The 24,461-nt window shown below is 41.3% G+C and overlaps 1 protein-coding gene across 1 annotated transcript in view; it reads right to left on the bottom strand.

The window, feature by feature from the left end:
• The window catches only part of gpc5a (glypican 5a), a gene marked incomplete at both ends in the record, with an annotated part of 180,721 nt that overhangs the window by 138,171 nt on the left and 18,089 nt on the right, over positions 1 to 24,461 (bottom strand). Inside the window, 2 exons of the mRNA XM_083900499.1 lie at positions 135 to 368; positions 457 to 917. Coding sequence (XP_083756625.1) covers positions 135 to 368; positions 457 to 917 — 695 coding nt within the window. The remainder of the gene's footprint in view (positions 1 to 134; positions 369 to 456; positions 918 to 24,461) is intronic.

Raw genomic sequence — 24,461 nt, 5'->3', positions numbered from 1 at the left:
GATTGGACACTGGTGTGACCGACAGCTAGTATCTTAACGGTGGATAACGGTGCCAAATCCAGCTCTTGAGGCATAAAAATGGAAGTTCGTATGTCCATTTTTTTATATACATATGGACTATTATCTCAACTGACCTGCGCTAAGAGGCGGGGTCCATTTTTCTGTGCGTGTCCAACAGCATCACGAATCAGCGCGTGAACTCCCAGAAGCACGAGCTCCAGATCCTGTGGCCCCTGCATGCGTGCGGACAGACCCTCCAGAGAGCCCACAAACTCCCTCCAGTGGACGTCGATCTCGGCCAGGCTGGCCAAGCAGCCGCGCATCACGTTCAGGCAGTAGCCCATGCAGGGCTTGGACTCAGTTAAACCCTGTCAAACACAATGACTTTGTCAGTCCATGATTCTTAACAACAACAACGAGGAGGAATCACAGCACAACGTTCATCACATGCAGCACCTGGCAGTGAGGACAGTAGTGCATCTTGAGCAGGGCCCGTCTGCACTCGCGGCTCAGCTGCAGGTGGTCAGTAGTGTTGATGACCTCGATGCCGAGGTGCAGCGCCTGAAGGAGGAGCTTCCCGGAGACGCCAGAGCGAGCGATCTGATCAGCCAGGACGCCCGGCGCCGCCCCAAACGGCCTCACGTCGCGCCTCGATGATCTCACGCACTCAGCGTAACCCGGCGATAGCTCGCCGAGCGCCGGGTTGGCGAGGTGATTATAGACAAGCGGGAAGAGGGCGTCAAAGAATCGCTGCACCAACTCATCCACGCTGAGCTCAGATCCCAGCAGGAAGAGGCTGATGTCAGTGAAGAGCTCCCGCACGGGGCCCGCGGTCTGATCAGCCACGCTGCGGTGCAAGCCCTGAAGGACGGCGTTGGTGTGATTCTCCGCCTGCCACATCAGAACCTCAAAGGTCTCTGCGGGAACAGCAGGAGACAGAGAGAAAGAGAGACAAGAAAAGATGATAAGACTCCAGCTCATTCCAACATATTATCCTTTTTTTTCAAATGGCTTCAAAGAGAAGTTGTCCCTGCTCCCCGGTGAGATTTAAAGAAAAATCTGTGTGTTATCAAACTAGAAATCACTGCACTGCAATATGAAAAGAACGGAACGAGCACAAGAGAAGAGAAGAAAGATTGACATTAGATAGTGGAAAGGTTAATAGAGATTTAAGAAACTGCACAACTCTATCCCTCGGAGAACAAGCAATTATTATAATTTCCATACATTTGCATGCAGCACACATGTATAGGTCCCATTATTGAAGGCCGCGCACATAGCGACCTCTGTGCTTTAGCTGCACAAGGACAAAATGCACAACCTTAAACATAATAAAACATATCAAGTCTCCACTCAACTCATTCTAATGCATCAGGAGGGAAAAAGGCAGATCACGTTGCTGCCATTGTGTCTGCCACAGAGCGTTAGACAGACTTTTTTTCAGATAGGAACTGAAGTTTGGACACCACTTGCTCTCTAGTGTTGTGTCGGTAATGAATGATTCGTTCGAATGTACGAATCATTTGAGTGAACGAACTGACTGGGATCACTTCATGAACTGATTCGTTCCTTTCTTAGTTCAGTTGAGCTCAGCAGCGATCGTGGCGGCCCGGGAGTGCAACTGGCGCGTTCTGTGAATAACTCGTGAAGTCGTTCGCAGACGCCGTCACTCACTCGTGAATCTTCGGCAAACGACGCCAGCCAAAGTGCGCCGAGCAGGGAGGGAGTGACTAGTAAGAAGAACTGTGTCTGCTGTGCTGCTGTGATTCGTTCGCGCTGTCAGTCACTGACTCATGATTCGCGATCGAACTGACACAGTGAACTGGAGCTGAGGACGTGAATCTCGTTAGCGCTGTCACTCACTCAATGACCCGCGGCGCGAAACGTACTGCACTCAGGGAGGAGGTGAGTCACGTAGCTGGGCACTGGGCTCCTGCTAAGCACTGAACGATTCGGTGAACGAATCTTTTGAACAAATCATTTTAATGAACGGATTCTAGTGATTCAGTACACTCAAATGAACTGCCGATCCCATCACTATTGCTCTCCTGTACTTAAAGGGACAATGTGTAGTATTTATGGGTTTATATAACCCAAAATCCACTTTTTTATACATATTTTGTGCTCCTGCATTGTCTAGTCGCTGTATAATAGTTTTTGTTTCATTTTCGTAGTGTTTCAAAAAGTCATGTAAAATAACATGGTCGCGGGCCGCGGTTGCATAGCCACTGTTAGCAGCGAGACGCCATGTTTCTACCGGAGCCTGTAAGGACAAACGCGAGAGAACAAATCAAGCGTCTCTTTACTTGTAGCGGAAGTCCCGCCTCCACTCTCTCCGCTTCGTCTGCTACGGCTGCGGTAGCTCGCCCTCACGAACCTCATCTGCTGACACGGAGAAAGACGACGAGGACGACATTTGACCAGCTGCGGATACCGTAGCGCTCAGGGAAGGGAGGGGGTGAGCACAGGAGCAGTTCGTTGTTGTAAATTTCAGCCTCTCCTCTAGATGGCACTATAAACTACTTACTTCACCTTTAAGTTCACATAGAAAATCATCACATTTTGTCTTGCAAGAACACAAGAGCTGCTGAGTTTATGTCAAGTTTTTCCGTTACCAAAATCACAAGATAACATGTTTGACGACTCCTGTCTGCCTTCATGTAAAAATGTTGAGTTATTTTCTCATGGACTTTGGTGGGGAGAGTCTAGTTTACAGACATTGAGGAAAAAAACATTTAATGTATTCTTAACATGCCCATAGAGTCAAGCAGGTGAATATTTTATGACGTATCTTTTAAAATCTTTTTTTTGCGATCAATAAAAGCAAGTGTCAAGCTCGCAGGTGGGTCAACGCACAAAGGGGCATCACCCAAGGCAAGCAACGCTTGGACAAGGCAAAAAAAAAAAGATCCAAAAATAAAAACTGGGCTGCAGATAAACAGACAAACACTATGAAAGACTCAAGAGAGAGAGTGAAGCACGCAAGTGTAATGAAGACAAAGTGGCAAGGACATGTGGTGGTCGCTGGACTATATAGGTTGACTAGGTGAAAACAACAGGGACAGAAAGTGGGTGTGGTCAGTTGCCAGGAACAGGAAGTGGGGGAAAAGGTGAGTGTCAAAATAAAGAAGAGGAGGGGAAAACAATCCCAATCCAATTTAATAAAAAATATCTACCACAGTCTTCAATAAAGTGTGTTTTGAATGTGCAACAACAACAATCTAAGTTTTTAGATTTCAGAGAACAACAACGATGCCAAGGACTCTGTCTGCTCTGTGCAGGATGACGTATAAAACTGTGATTCCTCACATCCAGTCTGGAAGTCTTTAGAAAAAGCCCGACGCTTTTCACAGTTCAAGGAGAATATCTTGAACAAATGCACGCGTCAACAGTTTTCAATGCAATAATAACCAATATTTTTGTTTTGAACAAATCCCTGATTTAAAAACTCATGGCCATTATAAAAACATTAAACTTTCATCACATCAGGGAAAATGTCAACTGTGATTCAGGGAGATTTTAATAAATCCTACATCCATGGTTCTCAAACTGTGGCACGTGTTCCACCAGTGGTACGCACGTTTCCTCTGGTGGTACTTAGAGGAAAATCAGAAATACTGTTCTACTGTATAAACATCAGGGTATGTGATCGGAGTGGAGCTGAGGAATTTTGAGAGGAGTGCAATGAAACAGATAAACAAAAAAATAATCTTGTTTACGTGGGGCGCAAATCGCCAAAATTCAAAATGGCCGACTTCCTGTTGAGTTGAGGCTACGGTTACGGTCAAATTTTTTGTTCGTCTTGGTAACGGTTTCGGGAAATTCGGTGGAACTCAACGTATGCCGAATTTATAGGGCACATCCTGTTTCCTGGTGACTAGTAGAGATTCGCCAAAACACAGATGGTTGTCGTGGCCACACCACTTTAATCCGCGAGATTTTCACCTTTGATGTGTCTAGTACAAATTTGGGTGTCCAGATGAGGCCACGGTTACGATCGACTTTTTTGTTCGTCTTGGTCTATAGCATCTTCCCACCAACTTTTGGGAAACTCGACTTTGCCTCCGTTTCCACTTTAGGGGGCACTATAGAGCCCTTCAAGTCCAGGAACTAGGGCAATATCGCGTTTGCGCAAATTATCTTATTGGGAATAAATCTGCCTCCTGTGTAAAGTTTGAAAAACGCTGATCTCGATAATTAGTCAAATGTTTCTAAACACATTTGCCGCTATCTTTCTACACATTAATGTGATTTTCATGTTTTTCCAGACCAGGAGTACCACCCTCAAGTTTCGCCATGGCAACAAGCTTGTCTTTATCCCCTTATCTCTATTTTTCCCACCACGTTTTTTGTCTGAACTAATGCCTGAGCCGTGGCCATTCTCACATCATGTGCTGGTCATGTGGTGTGAGGCAGTGGTCAGGGTGAAAAAAAAAAACAGTGTGATGAGGGATAAGACCGTCAAGTGTTCTACGCACCGACATGGAAAGACTGACTGTAAAGTCCCTGGAGTTAAACCCTGAGCTACCACAAACTGAATCGGCTTACATGAAAATGACAAACCCAAAAAGATGTCATATTTAAAGGTCCAGTGTGTGAGATTAAGATGAGTTTACTGACATACACTGGATATACTGTCCATACATGTCTTTGTATAAGTGTTTACTTTATATAGTTAATTACACACATTTTAGGGACCAAACAATTATTTGATTAATCTATAAAAAATAATCCACAGATTAATTGATGATGAAAATAACCAACAGAAAATACGACCACAGGTGCGACAGCTGTGGAATCACACTGGAAAATGACACATACAGTGCATGTTTGATGTTCAATGACAACATAAATACACAGAGACAGAGAGAGGAAGCACATGCTTGTTAATGAACAAACACAGACGGCAAAGATGTGAAGAGTCCCACAGGGATTACAGGATTGTGAGGGTTAATGAATCGCATGTCAGAGCAGCGGTAAAACAGATTTGCTGCTGTTTTTTTTTTGTTTTTTGTTTTTTTAATCACCACGTCAAGTAAATCCTGCAGTACATTGTCGGTTACTCGATTAATCAATGAAGGAATTACTCTATTATTAAATTTGGCATCAGGTTTCTGTAAAAGCTGAGAAGTTGCTTGTTAAAAAGCCAACGTGTGGTTATTACGGTACTTTATGTTTGTATCATGTGACGTTTTATATAGGGCTGTCAAAAGATTAACATTTTTAATCAGATTAATCACAGGGTAGCTGTGGATTAATCACGATTAATTACCATTCGTAAATATGCCAAAAAAATTCTAATTTTCTCTTTATATTGTTGTAGGAACGGAGAGATAAATAAAGTATGTGGAAATATAAATGTAAAGAACAATAAAATACTGTAAATAACTTGTAAAAACCTATACAAACTTAGTAAAAAATAAACATTACATTGTAAAGAACCCACATTATAAGACAATATAAATAAATAGAAAAAATAAAATGCTGTATATAACTTTAAAAAAAACTATACATTGCACTGTAAATAACTCACATTATAAACAAAATATAAAGTATAGAAGTTAAATAGTTTTCTTGTGGTACTAAACCCACAGCAGGAAATTCCTCATCAGCACTTTGAAGCACTGCTACTACTAGTTAGCGTTAGCGTTAGCGTTAGCGTCAGCTAGCATTCTGACGCTAATGTTAGCTGCTGTCTGTGTCCCCGTTAGTTAGACAGTGACTGTTAATGTTATGATTATATCATTATCTGCGCCAGCAGCGCCACTTACAACTGTGTGTCTTTCTTTCTTTTTTCTTCATCCTCTCTTTTTTCTTCCTCTTCTAACTTCCTGATTGATAACTCCTCTTCATTTTCCTTCACCTTCACACAGGTTAACGTGAGGAGACGTGGGGCCTCTTTAGGGGGGTTTCCGACCGAGATGTTATTGCAAATCAACCCTTGTTGTTAAAGGGGGACGGGGATGCAGCTGCTCACTGATGCATTTAGGCTTCGAGTGTTGGGAGCCCCCCTATCGGCTCGGGGCCCTAAGCAGTTGCCCGCAGCCTTGCCTGTTCATAAACTGCACGTCTACCCGTAGCGCGATGAAAGTGCGTTAATTCCACAAATTAGCCATCCTGCGTTAACGCGTTAATTTTGACAGCCCTAGTTGTATACTGTTAATCTGTTGTCCTTTTCCTTCATTTTGAATGAAGTTTAACATGTAGTAAATTGCAAATAATTGGCAGATATTGGAAGTTATTCTGGGAAAATGACATTTTCTGGCCCGTTTATGGTTAAAATAAGAAAAACAAAGACTGACGTTTTGAGGGTTAGGTGTTACAGGGTTAAATGTGGGTAAATTATTGTATAAAACATTGGAAGAACGTCAACAACGCCCAACGATTACTCGATTAACCGAGTGTCGATTAACCGTGAAGCTGTGTCTCTCTCACTTGGAGGACATGACCAGCAGCCAAGCTCCTGGGCAAGCCTGAGGACACAGATATCATACGGAAGGGAACAGAGTGTGGGGGGGGGGGGGGGGGAGGAGAGAGAGAGAGAGGGAAGGATGAAGCTATTTTTTTTTTAAAAGGATGTGGAAAAACTTTATCCCAGGGTAGAGACAGAGGAAAGAGACCATGCATTAACAAATTAGAGCCAGTACAAAGTAGGTTAAAATAAGAGGAAACAAAAGACAAAATGATGACACAGCAAAAAAAACGATAAAACAAATAAATCGAGAGAGTGAATATTGGACTGAGCTGTCATCGATTATTGTATCTATTTTATGTAATGCATGGTCATCTAGTTGTTCATCGGCGGATGAGGTTGCCATGGATACTGATGTTTTAAAGATGATTTATGCAGCAGGTTGATTTGTTTGCATAGCAAGTAATAAATCATTCTGTTTGAAAACACAACAATCACACTCGTTAAAGCACCACCCTCGTCTAAATTATATACATATATAAATACATATTTATACATATATATAATATACATACATATGTGTGTATACATATACACACACATTATACATACATATATACATATCCATTACAATTAATTAGTTTTTCATTTCAGACACCTTTTAAAGGGATTAAAGTGCAAATACATAGTTTTAAACTATCACGTGCATTAGGACTGAAACAATTACTGATTACTAAATCTGTTATTTGAGTGTTTTCAGACTTTCGGCTTCTTAAAAGTGAACAACTTTTTGGTTTATGTGCTTCATATCGCAACGAAATCATTAAAAATTGAATCATTTTGGTTTGCGGACAAAAGAGAGCATCATCATTTCCAGGTTTGAGAGACAACGATCATCGTTTAGAGCGAGAAGACGCCGTTACAACGCGTCGCCCTTCCTCCTGCTGGTGCACTTAATACATTTTGATGTTTATAGATGAACAATTAGGCGCCTGAACCTATCGTTCACATGTATCGACTATTACACGCCAATCTCGCCCGGCAGCTCAGCTTTTCTTCTCCATGTCTAAAAGGCTTAAAAGGCAAAAATTTGATCCCGTTTCTTTCCCTTTTCTTGAATAATTGCAGCATTTCTCATTTTCTGTAATGTAGGATGATCTGGTTAACTGTGACGGGGCAGTGTGTGTGCGTGCACGTGTGCGCGTGTGTGTGTACACTTATATTTCTATTTTTGTGAGGTCCAAGACCTGGTTTTAGTGTTAAGGATAAAATTGGGTTTAGTTTAGGGTTAGGCTAAGTGTAAATGTAAGGTAGAGAATACATTATAGACTACATTACAGTCTATAATGTGTCCTCACTAAAGATATAAGACTATTATTATTATTATAAAGGGTGACAGCATTAATAAAAGCATGCTGGATGTCGTTTTTGCCACCAGAGGGAGACATTTGTAATTCCAACATGTCCATAATAAAGCAAAATCAATCACTGTGAGACTGAGGGACCAGTAAAAAAAAAGTCATACAATCACCTTAAAAAAAGACAGATTTACATTATGTAATTTGGTAATTTGGGAAAATCTCAAGTGTAAAAAAAAAAAGCTTTAGATTAAATCCTGCTGCCATATTTAAGACATGAAGATAATACATCTTTTTTACCGTTTCCCTGTGGAACAGTGGGGTCAAATACACTCGTCTAAATAGGACTATCTGCACGTCGTAGGCAGGTTGTAGCGGTTTAAAACACCGTGAGGGCTCTGGTTCACATGTTCTTTATTTTAAAAATAACTGAGGCGACCTTTTATTCAGGACCACGTGTTGACTTTAAAAGGTAAGAAGTAATCCTGACATAATGCGCAACAGTCATCATGGGAGAAAAGAAGAAGAAGAGGAAGAAAGATAGATCGAGACAGATGACTTTATTATACCTAACAGCAATTTGCACTGAAGCGAGTACAACACAATGTCATTAGGGAGACAGGCAAGGGTTTGTAGGATCCCTTTTACACAGAGGGGAAGAGAGAGGGAGAAAATAAGCAAAGTCATGTTTGATGCATCTCTAAATATATGCACGGTGCATCGACAAATCGCAGCCATATGCTTGTTTGAAGATTCCCCTGCAGCTTTCAGGTTTTTCCACAGCTCAAATGCCGCCGGCTGACTCCAGCTGAGCTGCCGAGCAGGCACAGAAATGTCTTTTTACTAATGTGATTCATCCTCTCTGAGAGGCTGCGACCACAACAGAGGAGCCCGGCGGTGACATCTGATAGTCTGCAGGGGGAAGAAAAAAGAAAAAAAAGGGCCATTCTGCATCCTGAGAGGATGAGTCAGTGGCTCTGCGGGTTTCGGCTCATCCCAGAGCAAGAGAGGCAACACAATGAGAGTCAGGGACTCACAGGGTGGCACAAGCACATGTCACCACACAAGTCAGGACAAAAGTATGTCTTAATTAAAAGCACCCGCGCGCGCTCTTTGTTGTTCCAGGATGTAGTTTGATGACATTGTTTTTCGGGGAAAAAAATGTTTGCGCTACAAGAAACGGAGACGACGCCTCGGACACTGATTGCTTTTCAGCCACGAGAAGATGCTAATTAAAGCGTCCTCGTCGCTTCCTCATCCTCTTAAGACACAGTCATGGGGCTTTTCCATTATACCATTGGTTCTCAAAGTGCGGCCCGGGGGCCAATGGCGGCCCGCAGAAACATTTCTGGCGGCCCCACAATGAATTACAGTTGAGTTTTAATCCAGGAGCTACTAAGCTTGTTATATGTTTATTGGACATTACTGGATACAGACCAATAAGTGGAAACAAAAATACTGGGTATTTACCTGGTTTCTATATGGTGAATTTTAGTGTACTATTGGGTTATAAGTAGTAACAAGTAACAATGTTTCTTCAAGTCAGAGACTGTTGCCTTTAATTTAATTATTGCTCGATGCAATGAGCATAAAGTTAAAAGACTGAAACTAATAAAACAAGATCGTTTCACTTCATTTCTTCAATTTTATATGATTTATATGTCATAAGTAACTAAGTAAAGTAATTATTAAAGTAACAAATTCATTTTCAAAACAAGTAATCAGTAAAGAAACCAGATTACTTTCTTGTAGAAGTAATCTAATTACTATTTCCAAGTAACGACCAACACTGATGAAGATCCTATTGAGGAAGGTACTATAAAGTAATGAAAACAATGTGCCAGATACCAAAACCGAGTCGAGTAGTGCAGAGTCATGCGAGAACTTTATAATGGAAAAGCAGCATAACAGGATTAATATTTTAAAGTAGAGTTTGTTAAGTTGTTTCCGGTAAAGATTTCTGTCTAAATACCTTCAAAAAGGTAACTTTACCCCCTGTTCTGAGGCCCAATACCTGATTTTAAAAGAAAACACAAAGCTATACTAACAAAAAAAGGCCAGTGGGAATGACGTGAAAATTCTCGCATGGTGTGAATGCAGCACAAGAAAGCTAATGGCAAAATCTGAATGCAGTAGCTGGTGCGTGACCAGAGGGGGCAGTAGATGTGCAGATCAAAACATGAATAACTCCAGATTTCCACGGATCAACAACAAATAACAACTACTAGACTCGATACACTAGTTAACACCTGGAAGGTTTTAGGGTGGGTTTAGTTACACTATAAATGTTGAGTAAATATTCACTTATCTCATCTTATAAGTGAAAATATGTTCACTTTTTTGTACAAGGTTCACTGCAGAGGTCGACGCATAACGGTTTGTCAACGGCTGATGATGATTATTAGAAATCAAGGCAGCCTACGGCTGATATATGTTATAGAATATCATCAAATAAAATTCAACAAAAAACAAAAAATAATACATTACATTGTTCAACTTAAAGGTGAAGTAAGTAGTTTATAGTGCCATCTAGAGGAGAGGCTGAAATTTACAACAAAGAACTGCTCCTCTGCTCACCCCCTCCCTTCCCTGAGCGCTACGGTATCTGCAGCTGGTCAAATGTCGTCCTCATCGTCTTTCTCCGTGTCAGCTGATGTTCATGAGGCGAGGAAGAGGGCGAGCTACTGCGGCCGTAGCAGACGAAGCGGAGAGAGTGGAGGTGGAACTTTCGCTACAAGTAAAGAGACGCTTGATTTGTTCTCTCGCGTTTGTCCTTACAGGCTCCGGTAGAAACATGGCGTCTCGCTGCTAACAGTGGCTATGCAACCGCGGCCCGCGACCATGTTATTTTACATGACTTATTGAAACACTACTAAAATGAAACAAAAACTATTATACAGCGACTAGACAATGCAGGAGCACATAATATGTATAAAAAAGTGGATTTTGGGTTATATAAACCCATAAATACTACAGTGTCCCTTTAAACCTTATTCAAACAACACTTATGGTCCCGCTCTCCTATCTGTAAACTCATAAACACTAAACTCATATAATAAAAGCGTAGAAATTAAGTGTAGTGAATTTGTGTAAGCCAACATAAAAAAGTCAAATCATCAAACACACTGACTTAATTCTAAAAGCACGTCTTAAAATGGCAATTTTATTTGCCACAGTGTCAGTCATTTACGTTCACGTTGCCTCAAAAAAAAGAAGAAGTGTGTGTAAATTTGCTTTAGACACAGCCGCTAAATAAACCACACGTGTTTGAACGCACACTGTACGCCTTCCTCTGGTCTAACTGAGCTTCTCTGACAAACCTAAAGGCTCTTAAGTTGTTGGATACACAGAGCAAAAATAAACCTCAGCGGCACACATTTACTACATCAAAGCACGTTTTTCCACCAACATCCAGCGACTGCAGCACAGCCAGGGTTTCGATAAGAGCTTATTTTTGGTTTCCTGCATGACTAATCTTATTTTATTTATTTTTTGGTTGTTGTTGTTGTTAGTTTGAAGGAGGAAGAGCAGGCGATTCTGCTGCTAAAGCCTCCAGGTGTGAGCTGAGGACGTGCATGTCTGCCACATCTGGCTGCGTCTACAAGAACCTGGGAGCAAACAAACCCACGCAGAGACGGAACATCACCAAAACAACTGAAGAGATAAGGTCCATTAATCTGACTCTGCATCAAGAGAGCGCGGCCTGGCACACGGTCCTGATTTAACTGGAGATTGAGGCGAAGAACAAAGTGTGTGTGCGCGCGTGCGTGTGTGTGCGTTACAGACGTGTGCGGGCAGGTTTTACACAAGGACAAAGACGAAAGGTTAAACTGTCCCCGATTCACGTCGGAGTCTGCACGTAACCTGTCAAAGTGACTGTCTGAGTGAGTGAGTGAGTGAGTGAGTGAGTGAGTGAGTAACGGCAGAGAACAAAAACATATTTCTGTAAAAAGTTTTTTTTTTTTTGTCAAGACCCGCTTTTTTTCAGCCGTCTTCAGTTTCAATAAAGAGGGAATTGTTTTAAAACTGAAAACAGTCGTCTACTCAGAGGTGTTAGAGAAAAGAAAAGGGAAAAAAAAAAAACACAGGACAGTAGGACAGGTAAGGACAAGAAAGGACAAGAAATTAAAGGAAAGGACAGTAGGAAAGGAAAGCAAAGGACATGTAGGACAGGAGGAAAAGACGTGGGAAAGGAAAGGACATTTTTACAGGAAAGGAAATGAAAGGGTAGTAGGACAGGAAAGGAAGGGACAGGAGGAAAAGACACTGGGAAAGGAAAGGATTGTAGGAAAGGAAAGTAAAGGACATGTAGGACAGGAAAGGATAGGACAGGAGGAAAAGACACTGGGAAAGGAAAGGACATATTGACAGGAAAGGAAATAGGACAGGAAAGGAAGGGACAGGAGGAAAAGACGTGGGAAAGGAAAGGACATTTTGACAGGAAAGGAAAGGAAATAGGAAAGGAAAGGAAGGGACAGGAGGAAAAGACACTGGGAAAGGAAAGGATAGTAGGGAAGGAAAGGGCTTTTTAACAGGAAAGGAAAGGGTAGTAGGACAGGAAAGGAAGGGACAGGAGGAAAAGACACTGGGAAAGGACAGTTAGACAGGAAAGAAAAGAAAAGGACAGTAGGAAAAGATGTTAGGAAAGTAAGGAAAGGAAAGGAAAGGAACATGAAGAACATAAGTCATGTTAATGTGTTTTGCTTGGAGTCTGCTTCAGTCTTTATCATTGTCTACTTCCTCTCTCACATTGATAAACACGCTGTTCCTTCAAACACACACACACACACACACACACACACACACACACACACACACACACACACACACACACACACACACACACACACACTTCATTTCACCGGAACATATTTAGTCCTTCTGTCGTAAATCACACAACACTCAGCTAAACTACAACAAAAACAAACCTCTCAACCCGTCTGTCGCTCCATCTACAATTTCTCCCACTCTCTCTCTCTCTCTCTCTCTCCATCCCTCTCTCTTTCCCTCTGTCTCTCCCTGTTACCTCCACAAGGCTTAAAAGTCAATATTTGAGGATCTGTTGCAGCTCTTGAACACTTCAAAGAGCTCAGAGCTCTGCTGTGAACATGGCTTTTAATATGCCGTCGAGGAAAAGAAGCAGAGCGGGTCACGGGGAAGTGTGAGTGTGTGTGTGTGTGTGTGCGTGTGTGTGTGTGCGTGCATGCGTGCGTGCGTGCATGCATGCGTGTGTGTTGAGGGTAGAGGGTCAAATATCCTGCGATGCGTGCTCCACATGTCGAAACACAGGTCAGGCTGTAGAAGGAGCACAAACACACACACACACACACACACACTCTCACATGTAAAGGTAGGAAAAGTTGAGGTTCACGGAGGTTTATCGGAGTGACCTGCCACACGTTTAAGAGCCAGAGAGAAGAAAAATAATAATAATAATACTATGATGATGATGATGATGATGATGATGACATAAAGCTTTCATTAGCTCTGAAAGGTGGCTCTGTGTGCGAGCCTGGTGAAGGTTTCCTGTAGCCGGGGCCTTCAGGGAGCTGTTAGATGCCAGTGAAGGAGCCGACATGGCTGTCATGAGCCTCGACACAGCGACTAATGCACACAACAAACCACTGATTACACTATTGAACTGAATAACGACATTACAGGACGTTAAGTCCAAGGGTCTGGAAGTGGTGATCTGTGTAATTTGACTCCATGATGACCCGGTTAAAACGAAAATGGAAATAAGACTATGGTCTTGTTTTGTAGACACAAACAAAACTAAAATGTGACCTAAACCAGCTATAAAGTCATTGTTTAGCTTATTTATCTTGTATTTTGCCTAAATTTTTCCTGTATTTGCATTTTTTTAGTATTATTATTATTTTTAGTTTTATTTCATTTTTATTTTATTTTATTTTATTTTTTATTTACAATTTAAAGCAGTATATAAGATTTGGTGGGATTGAACATAATAACCATTTGAATACCGCTTGCCTCATATCAAGCAACCAAGGAAATATCAGAGCAAAAAATATTGTTATATTTCATGGCTGCAACGATGATTAGATTATGAATAAATTACTAAAATACACTTCAATTATTATTGATAATCGATAATTAGTTGGTTTTTGAGTGTTCTGATTTTCCCAGTGTCATAAATGTGAATATTTTCTGCATGGTTTCAATTAAATCTTTAGAACCAGTGGGGCAGGATTTCGGTATGACCATTTAAAAATGGGAATTCATACATATCAACAAGAAATTATACTCATGTAATTTGTGTTTGCAAATAAAGAGTAGAGACGACTGTCATTTTCATTAAAAACACTAAATATAATAAAAATTAATCATGTACATACTCTTTTTGTAGGTTATTGTGCTGCTGCTCTGGCAACCCATGCTGACAGTATACCCACTAGACCACACTACACCACTGATTAGAACTGAACATTTTTGGTTTGTGGACAAAACAAGACACTTGATAACATCATCATCATCGTCATCATCATTATCCCGAGGTTTTGGGAAACACCGATCAACATTTCAAACAAATACTACATTAATAAACTGTGAAACAAATGGATAGCTCTAATTTCAAGGTGTGACAATGTATTGATTCTTTGTACCAATATGGAAATGTTCTGACCACTAGTTGGCAGCAGGTTTTTGATCATATAACTCTCTCCTTCTCCTCACACTCCTCACTAGACAAAGTGTATATTGTTCATGCAATTTTTATTTTTTATTTTTAAGTAGAGGAAGAAACTCAAAAAGTGCCTGTATTTTTGGGGGAAATATTTAACATTTTCTGCCATTTTAGTCCAATAAAAATGATGTGTGTCTCTCAGCGACATCTTAACAGATCAGGATGAATTCTGAATGTATGCCTATGTTAGATGGTAATCGCTATAAGCAGGTTAAGTTATATACAGACACAGAAAGTTCTTCGGCATCTATGTATCTCTGTAATTCTTCCCTGTACTTCCACTGTGAGTAAATCAGCCTGAAAACTGTGGCCGTGTATTTAGGAAGTAAATGACAACAAACAAATGTGAAAAGATGTTGTTCTTCAGTTTATCTGAGCGATGGGACAAATCTAATTTATAGACGTATGACCCTCGCTGAAGAGGACATCAGACATTTGACTCTCGGCAGCGCAAACGACGTTCATTTGTCACTCATGCCAGGATACTGGTGATAAGCAGCAAAACAATTATGCCATTATATCAGCCATGAAGGGGAGACGGACAGGATGAGGGGGGCGAGAGGGAGGAGTGGGAGCGGACAGTGCGCTTGGTGTGCTGCCGTGTGTTGCTGTGTTTAGGATTTCAACGCCCAGACGACCGCGGCCTATAATCCCTGGAGACTCCTTCCTCACATAGGAAATACTTCCCTCCGTCAAAACTGACAGGAGGAGTGATTTCTCTTCTCCAAAAACAACTGCAGTGAACCAGAGACGCGCGATGCTGAGAAACAGACCGAGAGTGAGCAGGGAAAGGAAATTGACACTGATGTTTTCATGAAAGCTGCAGTGACTTTGTGCTTAAATCATGCTTTCACTTTCCTTTTCTCAGCGTCAGCTGTTGTAGAAAGCTATTTTCCTCACTCGCATTGTAGAGGGAAAAAAAACAACCCCAAATTGCATCTGGTTTACCCTTGAGTTAACAACTAAATTATTTGGAGAGCGACTGTATAAACGAGAAGGCTACTTTCGAGAGGAAAAAAAAGCAGCCATTATGGCCCGAACCATTCACTTAACATACCACCAAATCAAAGTAACATGGTTTGTGTGGAGAGCTTAGAGTATGAGCCCGGCCTTTGCTAACTGTTGCACTTTTAGCTGCACAGACCAGATCTCTAACGCAAACATCACACTGCAGTATTACTCTGCTGGACTCCAACGACAATGTGACTCAGTGTCGGGAGGGAGGAAAAGCCTAAATTTATCATAAAGACACAGTTTATGTTTAGCAGCATGCTTTGTCATCTAATCTAGGATATGGGCCTAAGACAACAGCCAGCAGCCATAAAGCTCCATTTCAAACTGGCACACAAGAGACTAACAGTGTAAAGTGCTGACAAGTGGGTGTATTTTTAGGGTTTCATCTCACTGCAGTGAGTGGCTACAGTCAGAGTGTGTGCGAGTGCTTGTATATGTTGTCTCTTTGGGACGTTTTCTGGCATAAACACTGGCCTATAGTCAGGATCAGAAGTCTTCATGGAGACCAAGGGTGAATTCCAATTCCTTCCTTAACCCTCAATCTTAACCCTCAATCTCAAAAATGCGCGCTCCCGCTTGTGCAAGTGCTGTCCCGATTCTCAGAAAAATTAAGTTGAGGGGCAAGTTTATCGCCCTCAATATTGAGATTTTCCGACACCACCCTTGGGAGCAAGGGCTACCCAGAATGCATTGCATGTTTTCACATAAGAAAGATGGCGTCGAAAGCAGCGAAGCGAGTGCGATACAGATTAAGTATTTTCTTTGTTAATAGAGATATAAAAATTATGAAAACCATTGTATTATCTTAGTTTAGGCCCACATTATGGATTACTGACGTCATTGTTGCGTAACATTTATTTTTATTTTACGATCTTTTGTCAATACCCGGCCGGTGCGGACACGCGATCGTTCGCTATCGTTTACCCTTCAATAAGCCGTGGTGTGTGGTAACTGTCAGCTGAATATGTCCATGGTTGTGGTATTTCTATGAGTATCATCTTATAACTAACTGACAACCTAATAACTTGACTGAAATAAAATAATAAATAAATAATCGTGACGTAAATGTGTTCTTCTTCTTCTTCTTTTTTGGAGTTGACAGACTGGACGCAGCTTTCGCGTTATTCTGCCCCCCACAGTCTGAAGACGTATCTGCATTTAAGGGGTGTCCCATTTCTAAGTGACAAAATAACCCTCAACACTTGGTTTTGAGGGCCAGTTAAGATTAAGGGTTGAGCTTGAGGGTTAAGATTGAGGGTTAAGATAGGAATTAGAATTGGCCCCAAAACACGGTTCTGATGAGACAGAGCCTCATATCTAAAGAAGTTGTTATGTTTGGATGTGATGCCACAGTCACACTTGGACGTATTGCAGATTTGTCAAGCGGTGAGTTTACATTTACAAAGTCAACGCACAGATGTGACACATGAGCAAAAACTTCCCCTCATACAATGATGCGAAAACTGAAACTGTGTTTGAAGTCCGCGGTGAGATTCGCCGACCGATATCCGTGTTTTATGGTCAACCAGACTCAGTCGGGGTCACAATGTGTGTTCATCTTCATAAACTGTCCAAAAAAAGAAAAAGATTGTAATAAAGTCTCAGAGGAAGTCGGTAGTACATAAACTTACAGGATATGGACAAAAGTTTCGACCTGGTAGACATAATGGACGAAGTGCGTATGACACAGATAGGTGTTTTGTACGATGCAAAAATTGACATTCCGTCAAACTGCAGCGCAAGATTTGAATTGTGGTGAGGTTAAAGGGATAGTTCTGAATTTTGGACATAAGACCTATTTTCCAACTCAGCCGGTGTGATGGAGACGTTTTCAAGAAATTTCGTTCAGTTCTTCTAGAACTGCCGAGTTCGCTGGTGCTATGGCTAGCGCAAGTCAATGGTACAAGTTAGCATGGCATTAGAAACACTCATACCGACTCCACAGTGCACCGAGGCAAATCGATTGTAACGGCAGACTATCGATGTACATATCTGTGTTGATAGAATGTTTGAAATAAAACCAACCTTGCAATTTGAAGGATTTATGTCTCAGCAACAGCAGCAGCGTGTCATACGCTTTGATACCAAAAGTGGCCATTTTTTGGTAAGATTGAAGAAGCTAGCACTGCAGGCTACTCTGCGTCTGTAGCAATGACAGCAGGTAAACAAACTATTATAGAACCGGTAACTTATAAGTGCTAGGTGATATCAGTCCGCCGTTGCCATAGCCTAATAGGAAGTATGACTGGCTATGGTTAATGTAAGGGATAATGGTTTGGTCAGGCGGTCACATGAATGGAAGGCAGAAGGCAGTGTCCTACGAATAAATAGCAACGCCAACCTACGTCTTGTTTAAGACAGAAAAATGTGAGCTAGAGCTGGGCCAGCTTGTAATCAGTGAGTTGCCAGTTCAAATCCCAATTGGTCAAAGACTAGGGTACTTCTGAGCAAGGTGCACATTGATTAGGTTAATTGGAACCCAGCCATGGAAGGCCATATCCAGTGTGTATTCCTCGTGTCTGTCCCAAACCTAGATAAATGGGAGGGTTGCGTCAGGAAGGTCATCTGGAGTAAAAAAAATGTCTGCTACATCAAATATGCATATCCCTGAAAAAGCTGCTGTGGCCACACCATGAGAGAGAGAAGCCAAAATAAAAGGGTGAAAAAAGAAAAGGTCATCCATGCCGAAAACACATTGCTAAATAGTTTGCATAGTTTCAGAAAAAAAGTCATATGTTATGGGGTTTTGTTGAAAAAAATGAAGCTGATATTATATTGCTGATTCTTGCTCCAGTGACATCATTTCGAGCCACAGTGGTCAAGGGGTGGAGTCATGGTAACCTCTCCCGCACATCCCATTTCCCCTGCTTGGGGTATAGGAAGTTCAAATGCTGCTATCAACAGAACAATGCTGCCATCATCAACATCATCCAAACAGTTAGCATTTCACCATGTCCTGAGAGACCGAGTGCGATAATTGATTGTGTACATCTGGAGGTTACATTTGCCCAAACAAATGAGCCCCGAAATGTCAAACTGTTCCTGCAGGCACCCGAGAATGATAACACGATTAGAAAAGTGCTACACTAACTAGCATGAAAACAGTCCGGCTACTTAGCAGCGCGCTGAACGCCAGGCATTGTTGAAGGGTATCGAGTCTGAATAATCCTGCTTCCCTCTAAATCCTCATCCCCTGACTTCAAACACTGGGCAAAGACTTTCAATAGAACCTGGCATCCGCCCAACTTTCTCTCCATCAGTCCCTCATTCTTCTTCTTCTTCGCATTCTCTTTCACCCTCTGTCCTCCCCAGGATCAACTGTCCGGCCTCAAATCACAAAGCCAAGCCCAAAAGTCTGTGGGAATCAAGAGGAGAGGCCCCTGTGTTCGCTGGCATACACACACACACACACACACACTTGTAAGTGTGACAACAAAGACAGCATGGCTGTAGACCGTTGGACAAAGAAGGTCCCACACAAAGGAGCAGAGAGCAGGTTAGAGAGGATTTCAAGGCCAGCTGTGAGAATCTACCTATGAAATCTTCAAAACAAATCCCACCATATTCTATTCATTCAAGTATTCATCACACATTCATCTTGCAAAGTCTGCATGGTTGATGCAATGCTACTCATGTGTTAACTCAAATTCAAGCCTTATCGCCACCTTTCAGTTCCAATCGCTGGTCAACATGGTTGCATTTTGGTTCGTCTCAAAGACAGCTGATGTCTTTTCTGTCAATGAAAGAACTTTAGGACGCTCCTGTCACAGTGTGTACGCTGCTACAAACTTCTACTCCAACTTCCACCAGAGCCTACGATTTAACAGGTATCTTCACTATAAAGTCTATGTGCGTCATGACGTTGTAGTCGTGCCCATGTTTATTAAAATCAGGTCCCAAAGTGTGATTTGTAATGAGCTTGTGCAATCGTTGAAACCAAAAGGTCTATAGGACATTATCAACATTATCCTGAAATGAAGAAGATTTATTTATTAAAGGTTTGTTTAATAGGGGCAGATACAGTAGCATGTACAATTGTGCTGCAATATATCACTTCATTTGTAGCTACTGCTATGTCGTGCCCTCTTTTGACCTCAAGAATACAAAAAACAAAAAAATGCCAGTACACACACATATATACAAACAGCACATACACTATACTATATTCCCAGGTGCTGAAGCACAACCATGGCACTTATTCCAGACATATTGTTTGTCAGGGTTAGGGTTGAGTGTTGGTGGGACAGTTGGGGACCTGCTTGCGATGCTAGCACTTTGTCTGCTACACCAACTACATCTGTCTGAGGTAAACTATCTGGACAAAAGTATTCAAAAAACTGTTGGTGTACCAAATTTAACATCTCTCAAAAATAGCACATTAACACTGAGTAAAGACCTCAAGATTTCAATCTAGGCCTGAAGCTGGAGCTAGATTAAAAGTTACAGTATTGTTGTTTATTTTAGTTCTTCCTGTTGGGACAACTTGAGTAAATTCCATGACTCATTCGATCGCAGCAGAGATATATTTCCCACAGAGCCACAAGTGTCAACCTCATGGTGGTGCTGGAGGTTATGTCAGGGGATCAACAAAGTCATTCATCATCATAAGCTATAAATATCTCCACATCCAGTAGATTCACACGGCGACTGAAACATTTTACCTGCTGGTTTTCGCCAGAAGAAAAGTAAAGGAAGTGAAAAGTCATTCGGGGGTCATCCTGCAAGCTAAATGAATGACTGCACTGACATTTAACAGTGAGTTATTGAGACACTTCAGTGTGGAGACTGGACTTAAGTGGTGGACCAAATGACCAAGTGACACAAAGAGATCATCAACCCTATAGTCATGCCACTAGAGTGGCTACAAAAGAGCTTTAATGATCTACAAACATGCCACCAAGATGGCATTCTGTGGATAACCTCCAATCTTTTTAAAGAAAGACAAAACGACAGCAAAACATGTCCCTGTTTACTCCCAAATAACTCCACAACTCCCATCTTTTATCTCCTATTTCAGTATATTTGTAGTACCAGGAGATGTTCTTCCATGAGGATTAAAAGAAATGACTCAATAAAACAAAAAGCACCATCTACGAGGGACGGCCCGGTGTTTCTTGAGGGGAACGTAAAATGAAGAATGTTCATGAATGTTCAAGACAAAAGCTGCTAAAAAAGCAGAGTCCTATAAAAAGCCGCATATTTTCCCCGACTGAGGCAGGCAGCCAATTTGTGACCAACATAGAAACTTTACTGGAAGGAAACAGTGTGTTACTGTAGTCAGTGATGCGGTGCTGATCGGGTCTGCTCGCAGCACAGTATCTGTCCTTGGTGAGAAATGATTGTTTTAAACAAAAATACCTTGAAAAATACACAGGGCAAAGGAGCACTTAGGTAAGTGCGATGGCTCCTGAGAGACAATTATTGCTTTTGCTTTGACCTTGCTTGAAGAGTGACCTGGCATACCGCTGAAATAATACAGTAAATACTGAAAAATAAATGTGAAGTTTAAACTCCCAAAAGAACTAGTCAAGTGACATTCCAAAGTGTTTTTTTTTTGTTTTTTTTAATGTTAGAACTTGCACTAATTGAAAGTACTATACAACATTTTAGGTGAAAATACTTGGGTCAAAAAGGTGAGGTGGATTATAACATTTTATTTCTTTGACTGCAGCAGTTTGATATATTACCATTTACTATTCATCTTTACTGAAGCCTGTTTCTTGCTAAAACATAGTGGGTGTAGCTATAATTTGTGAGAATTGGTGAAACCACTAAACAATTCAACTATTTTAATAACTGATTAATCAGTTTTTTTTTTATATATAGTTTTTTTATATAACAAGTTTCCTGATTTTCCAGCTTCTTAAATATGAATATTGGGTTGTTGTTGTTTTTTTTACATACAACAAAGAAATAATTAAAACCCATTAATTTTGGATGGTAGACAAAAAAAAGGACATTTGAGAACGTCGTAATTTCATGGTTTAGGAAAACACCTCAACTCATCAACATTTTTTGACATTTTACGAACCAACAACTTTCGCGTATGATCGCGAAAATTAACGTCAGTTTATCCTGTGGTTCCTCTACTTAGTGCACGTGTCAAACTCAAGGCCCGGGGGCCAGATGTGGCCCGCCACGCCATTTTATGCGGCCCGCGAGTGATTAATTGGTCTCAAAAAGCTGTGTTAAAATAGGTCTATGCTGCTTTAAGGTGTGCGTCGACCATAAACTACATTTCCCACAATGCATGGCGATTTCGTTACCTGCAAAGTGTAACTATGCAGGGTGACCATTTTCGCAGTGTATATGCATCATGCGACGAGCGACTGGGTTACATCTATAATGCATCATATTTGTAACTCGAATAAGTAATAAATACAGAAAGTTATTTAGCAATATGTTACGGAGTAGTTACCTTTATTTTATATTGTATTTGATTACATTTAGTTACATTTATTCTGTATGACAGTTGCATCTGGCCCTTTGAGGGTAACCATTATGCTGATGTGGCCCTCAGTGAAAATTAGTTTGACACCCTTGACTTAGTGGTTCTTCGACCCTGTGATGATGTGCATGAATGTTGACATCATGGACACACTGGACATGCTAACACTCAGGAGATCAATGTGGGTCATATCTCTGTGGTAGAAATTATGCACGCCGAAAATTAAGACAAAAAAAGAAGATGAAATGTTAACATGTTCAACCAGGTCTTCACAAAAATGTCGACCAATAGAAAAAAACCACGTGCACTGAAGTTATTAGACCAGAAAGTGAATACAAATTAATTACATTCCCATGGAAATGTGGTAGAGTATCTCCACTCACTGTAGTGAATATTTAATTCACCTTCACGTTTGAGAGCTTTTATGTTTTTCCACTACGACCAATGTCCATCACTGTTCTCATTTCAAAACCACTCTGTGTGAAAGCAGTGACACGACCTCCAGTCAGAGCCAAGTTTATTAACCAAACATCAGATACGCGAGTGCAACTGCGGACACTGGCTTTGTGTGAGCAAATAGATAGTTTAAGTCCATGAGCTACACAGAGACTGGATGTTGTTAACAGTACATCGTAACCCAGATAGAGTTTTTTTCTGGATGATCACCAACCCTTGGATAAAAAGTAATGAGTGGAATGAATCCCTTAAAATAAAAAAAAACAACTTAAATATTTAGCTACAGGCAGCTGCTTTAAATCAATTTCTGTCAGGAATGTGCAAACAATTTTCTGTCCATCTATCTGCAAAACATTTTCCCGTAAGAACTGATGGATTAAGTGTTATTTCATGAATTTGATAAAATTCCCCTCCTTCTCCAGCAAAATAAACTATCTAGAAACTGGATTAGTTGAAAAATGCACCATCACAGGGAAGCAAATAATTAAAGGCAAACATTTTCACAGTAATTGCAGCTGATATCAACGTCCTCGGCTATTTGCTGTCTGAGTCAAACATTCCTGATAGTTTGCATCTTCATACGTGGTCTCTGATTCAATTCAGGAATTATACTTTTTTATCATTTAAAGGGACACTGTGTAGTATTTATGGGTTTATATAACCCAAAATCCACTTTTTTATACATATTATGTGCTCCTGCATTGTCTAGTCGCTGTATAATAGTTTTTGTTTCATTTTCGTAGTGTTTCAAAAAGTCATGTAAAATAACATGGTCGCGGGTCGCGGTTGCATAGCCACTGTTAGCAGCGAGACGCCATGTTTCTACCGGAGCCTGTAAGGAAAAACGCGAGAGAACAAATAAAGCGTCTCTTTACTTGTAGCGGAAGTCCCGCCTCCACTCTCTCCGCTTCGTCTGCTACGGCCGCGGTAGCTCGCCCTCTCCCTCGCCTCACGAACCTCATCTGCTGACACGGAGAAAGACGACGAGGACGACATTTGACCAGCTGCGGATACCGTAGCGCTCAGGGAAGGGAGGGGGTGAGCAGAGGAGCAGTTCTTTGTTGTAAATTTCAGCCTCTCCTCTAGATGGCACTATAAACTACTTACTTCACCTTTAACAATTAGGTTCAGTTCAAATGTATGCGATTAGGTTTGATGCAGTACATTTATACACCTACGTTCAGCTACAAATTAGAATAAGTGAATCTATAAAAGTATAACTTCTTACTGAGATTTCTACAAACCATTGTGTTTATGACTTAGACAAAGCATGCAGAATGCCAGTTGCTAAAATGCTGATTGCTAGTTCCAAAGTAGCTGGCTGCTAGTTGCTAAGAAGCTGAATACGGGACCGTATCTATGTTCCCCGGGTCCTATGTTCCCCGGTCACATACAAAGCGGGGAACATAGGACCCTTGCTCTAAAAAAGGGTCCTATGTTCCCCGCTGTTCACCCAAAGGGTCCCATGTTCCCCGCTTTGTATGTGACCGGGGAACATAGGACCCTTTTTTAGAAAAAGGGTCCTATTTTCCCCGCTTTCACCCAAAAGGACCCGGGGAACATAGGACCCTATCCATACCCCTACCCCTTACACTAACCCTAACCCTAACCCTTACCATAACCCTAACCCTTTACCCTGGAGCTCCACACCCAGGCTTAGGACCTTAGGAGAACATAGGACCTTTTTTGGGAGAAACGGGGAACATAGGACCCAGGGAACATAGGTACGACCCCCTGAATACTAGTTGCTGAGAAGCTGGATGCTAGTGTCAAAAGAGCTGGATGCTAGTTGCTAAGAAGCTGGATGCTAGTTGCTAAGAAGCTGAATGGTAGTTGCTGAGAAGCTGGATGCAAGTGTCTAAGAAGCTGGCTGCTAGTTTAAAGACTGGTATACTGAAGCTTTTTATATCTTTATACAGTGGTTTGCCAACATATTTGTGTTTTACTTGAATAATCAATTACAGATTTGCATCTCTTATCCTATGTTACACAAAATCTACTTTTAATTTCTTGTTTGAACTAACAGCACAACTGCTAGCATGTTAATGCTACGTCTTTAAACCCCTAATT

This window comes from Microchirus variegatus, assembly GCF_963457635.1.
Source record: "Microchirus variegatus genome assembly, chromosome: 14".
Classification (NCBI taxonomy): domain Eukaryota; kingdom Metazoa; phylum Chordata; class Actinopteri; order Pleuronectiformes; family Soleidae; genus Microchirus; species Microchirus variegatus.
The sequence above is the reverse complement of the archived record's forward strand: the minus strand, read 5'-3'. Positions and strand labels throughout refer to the sequence as shown.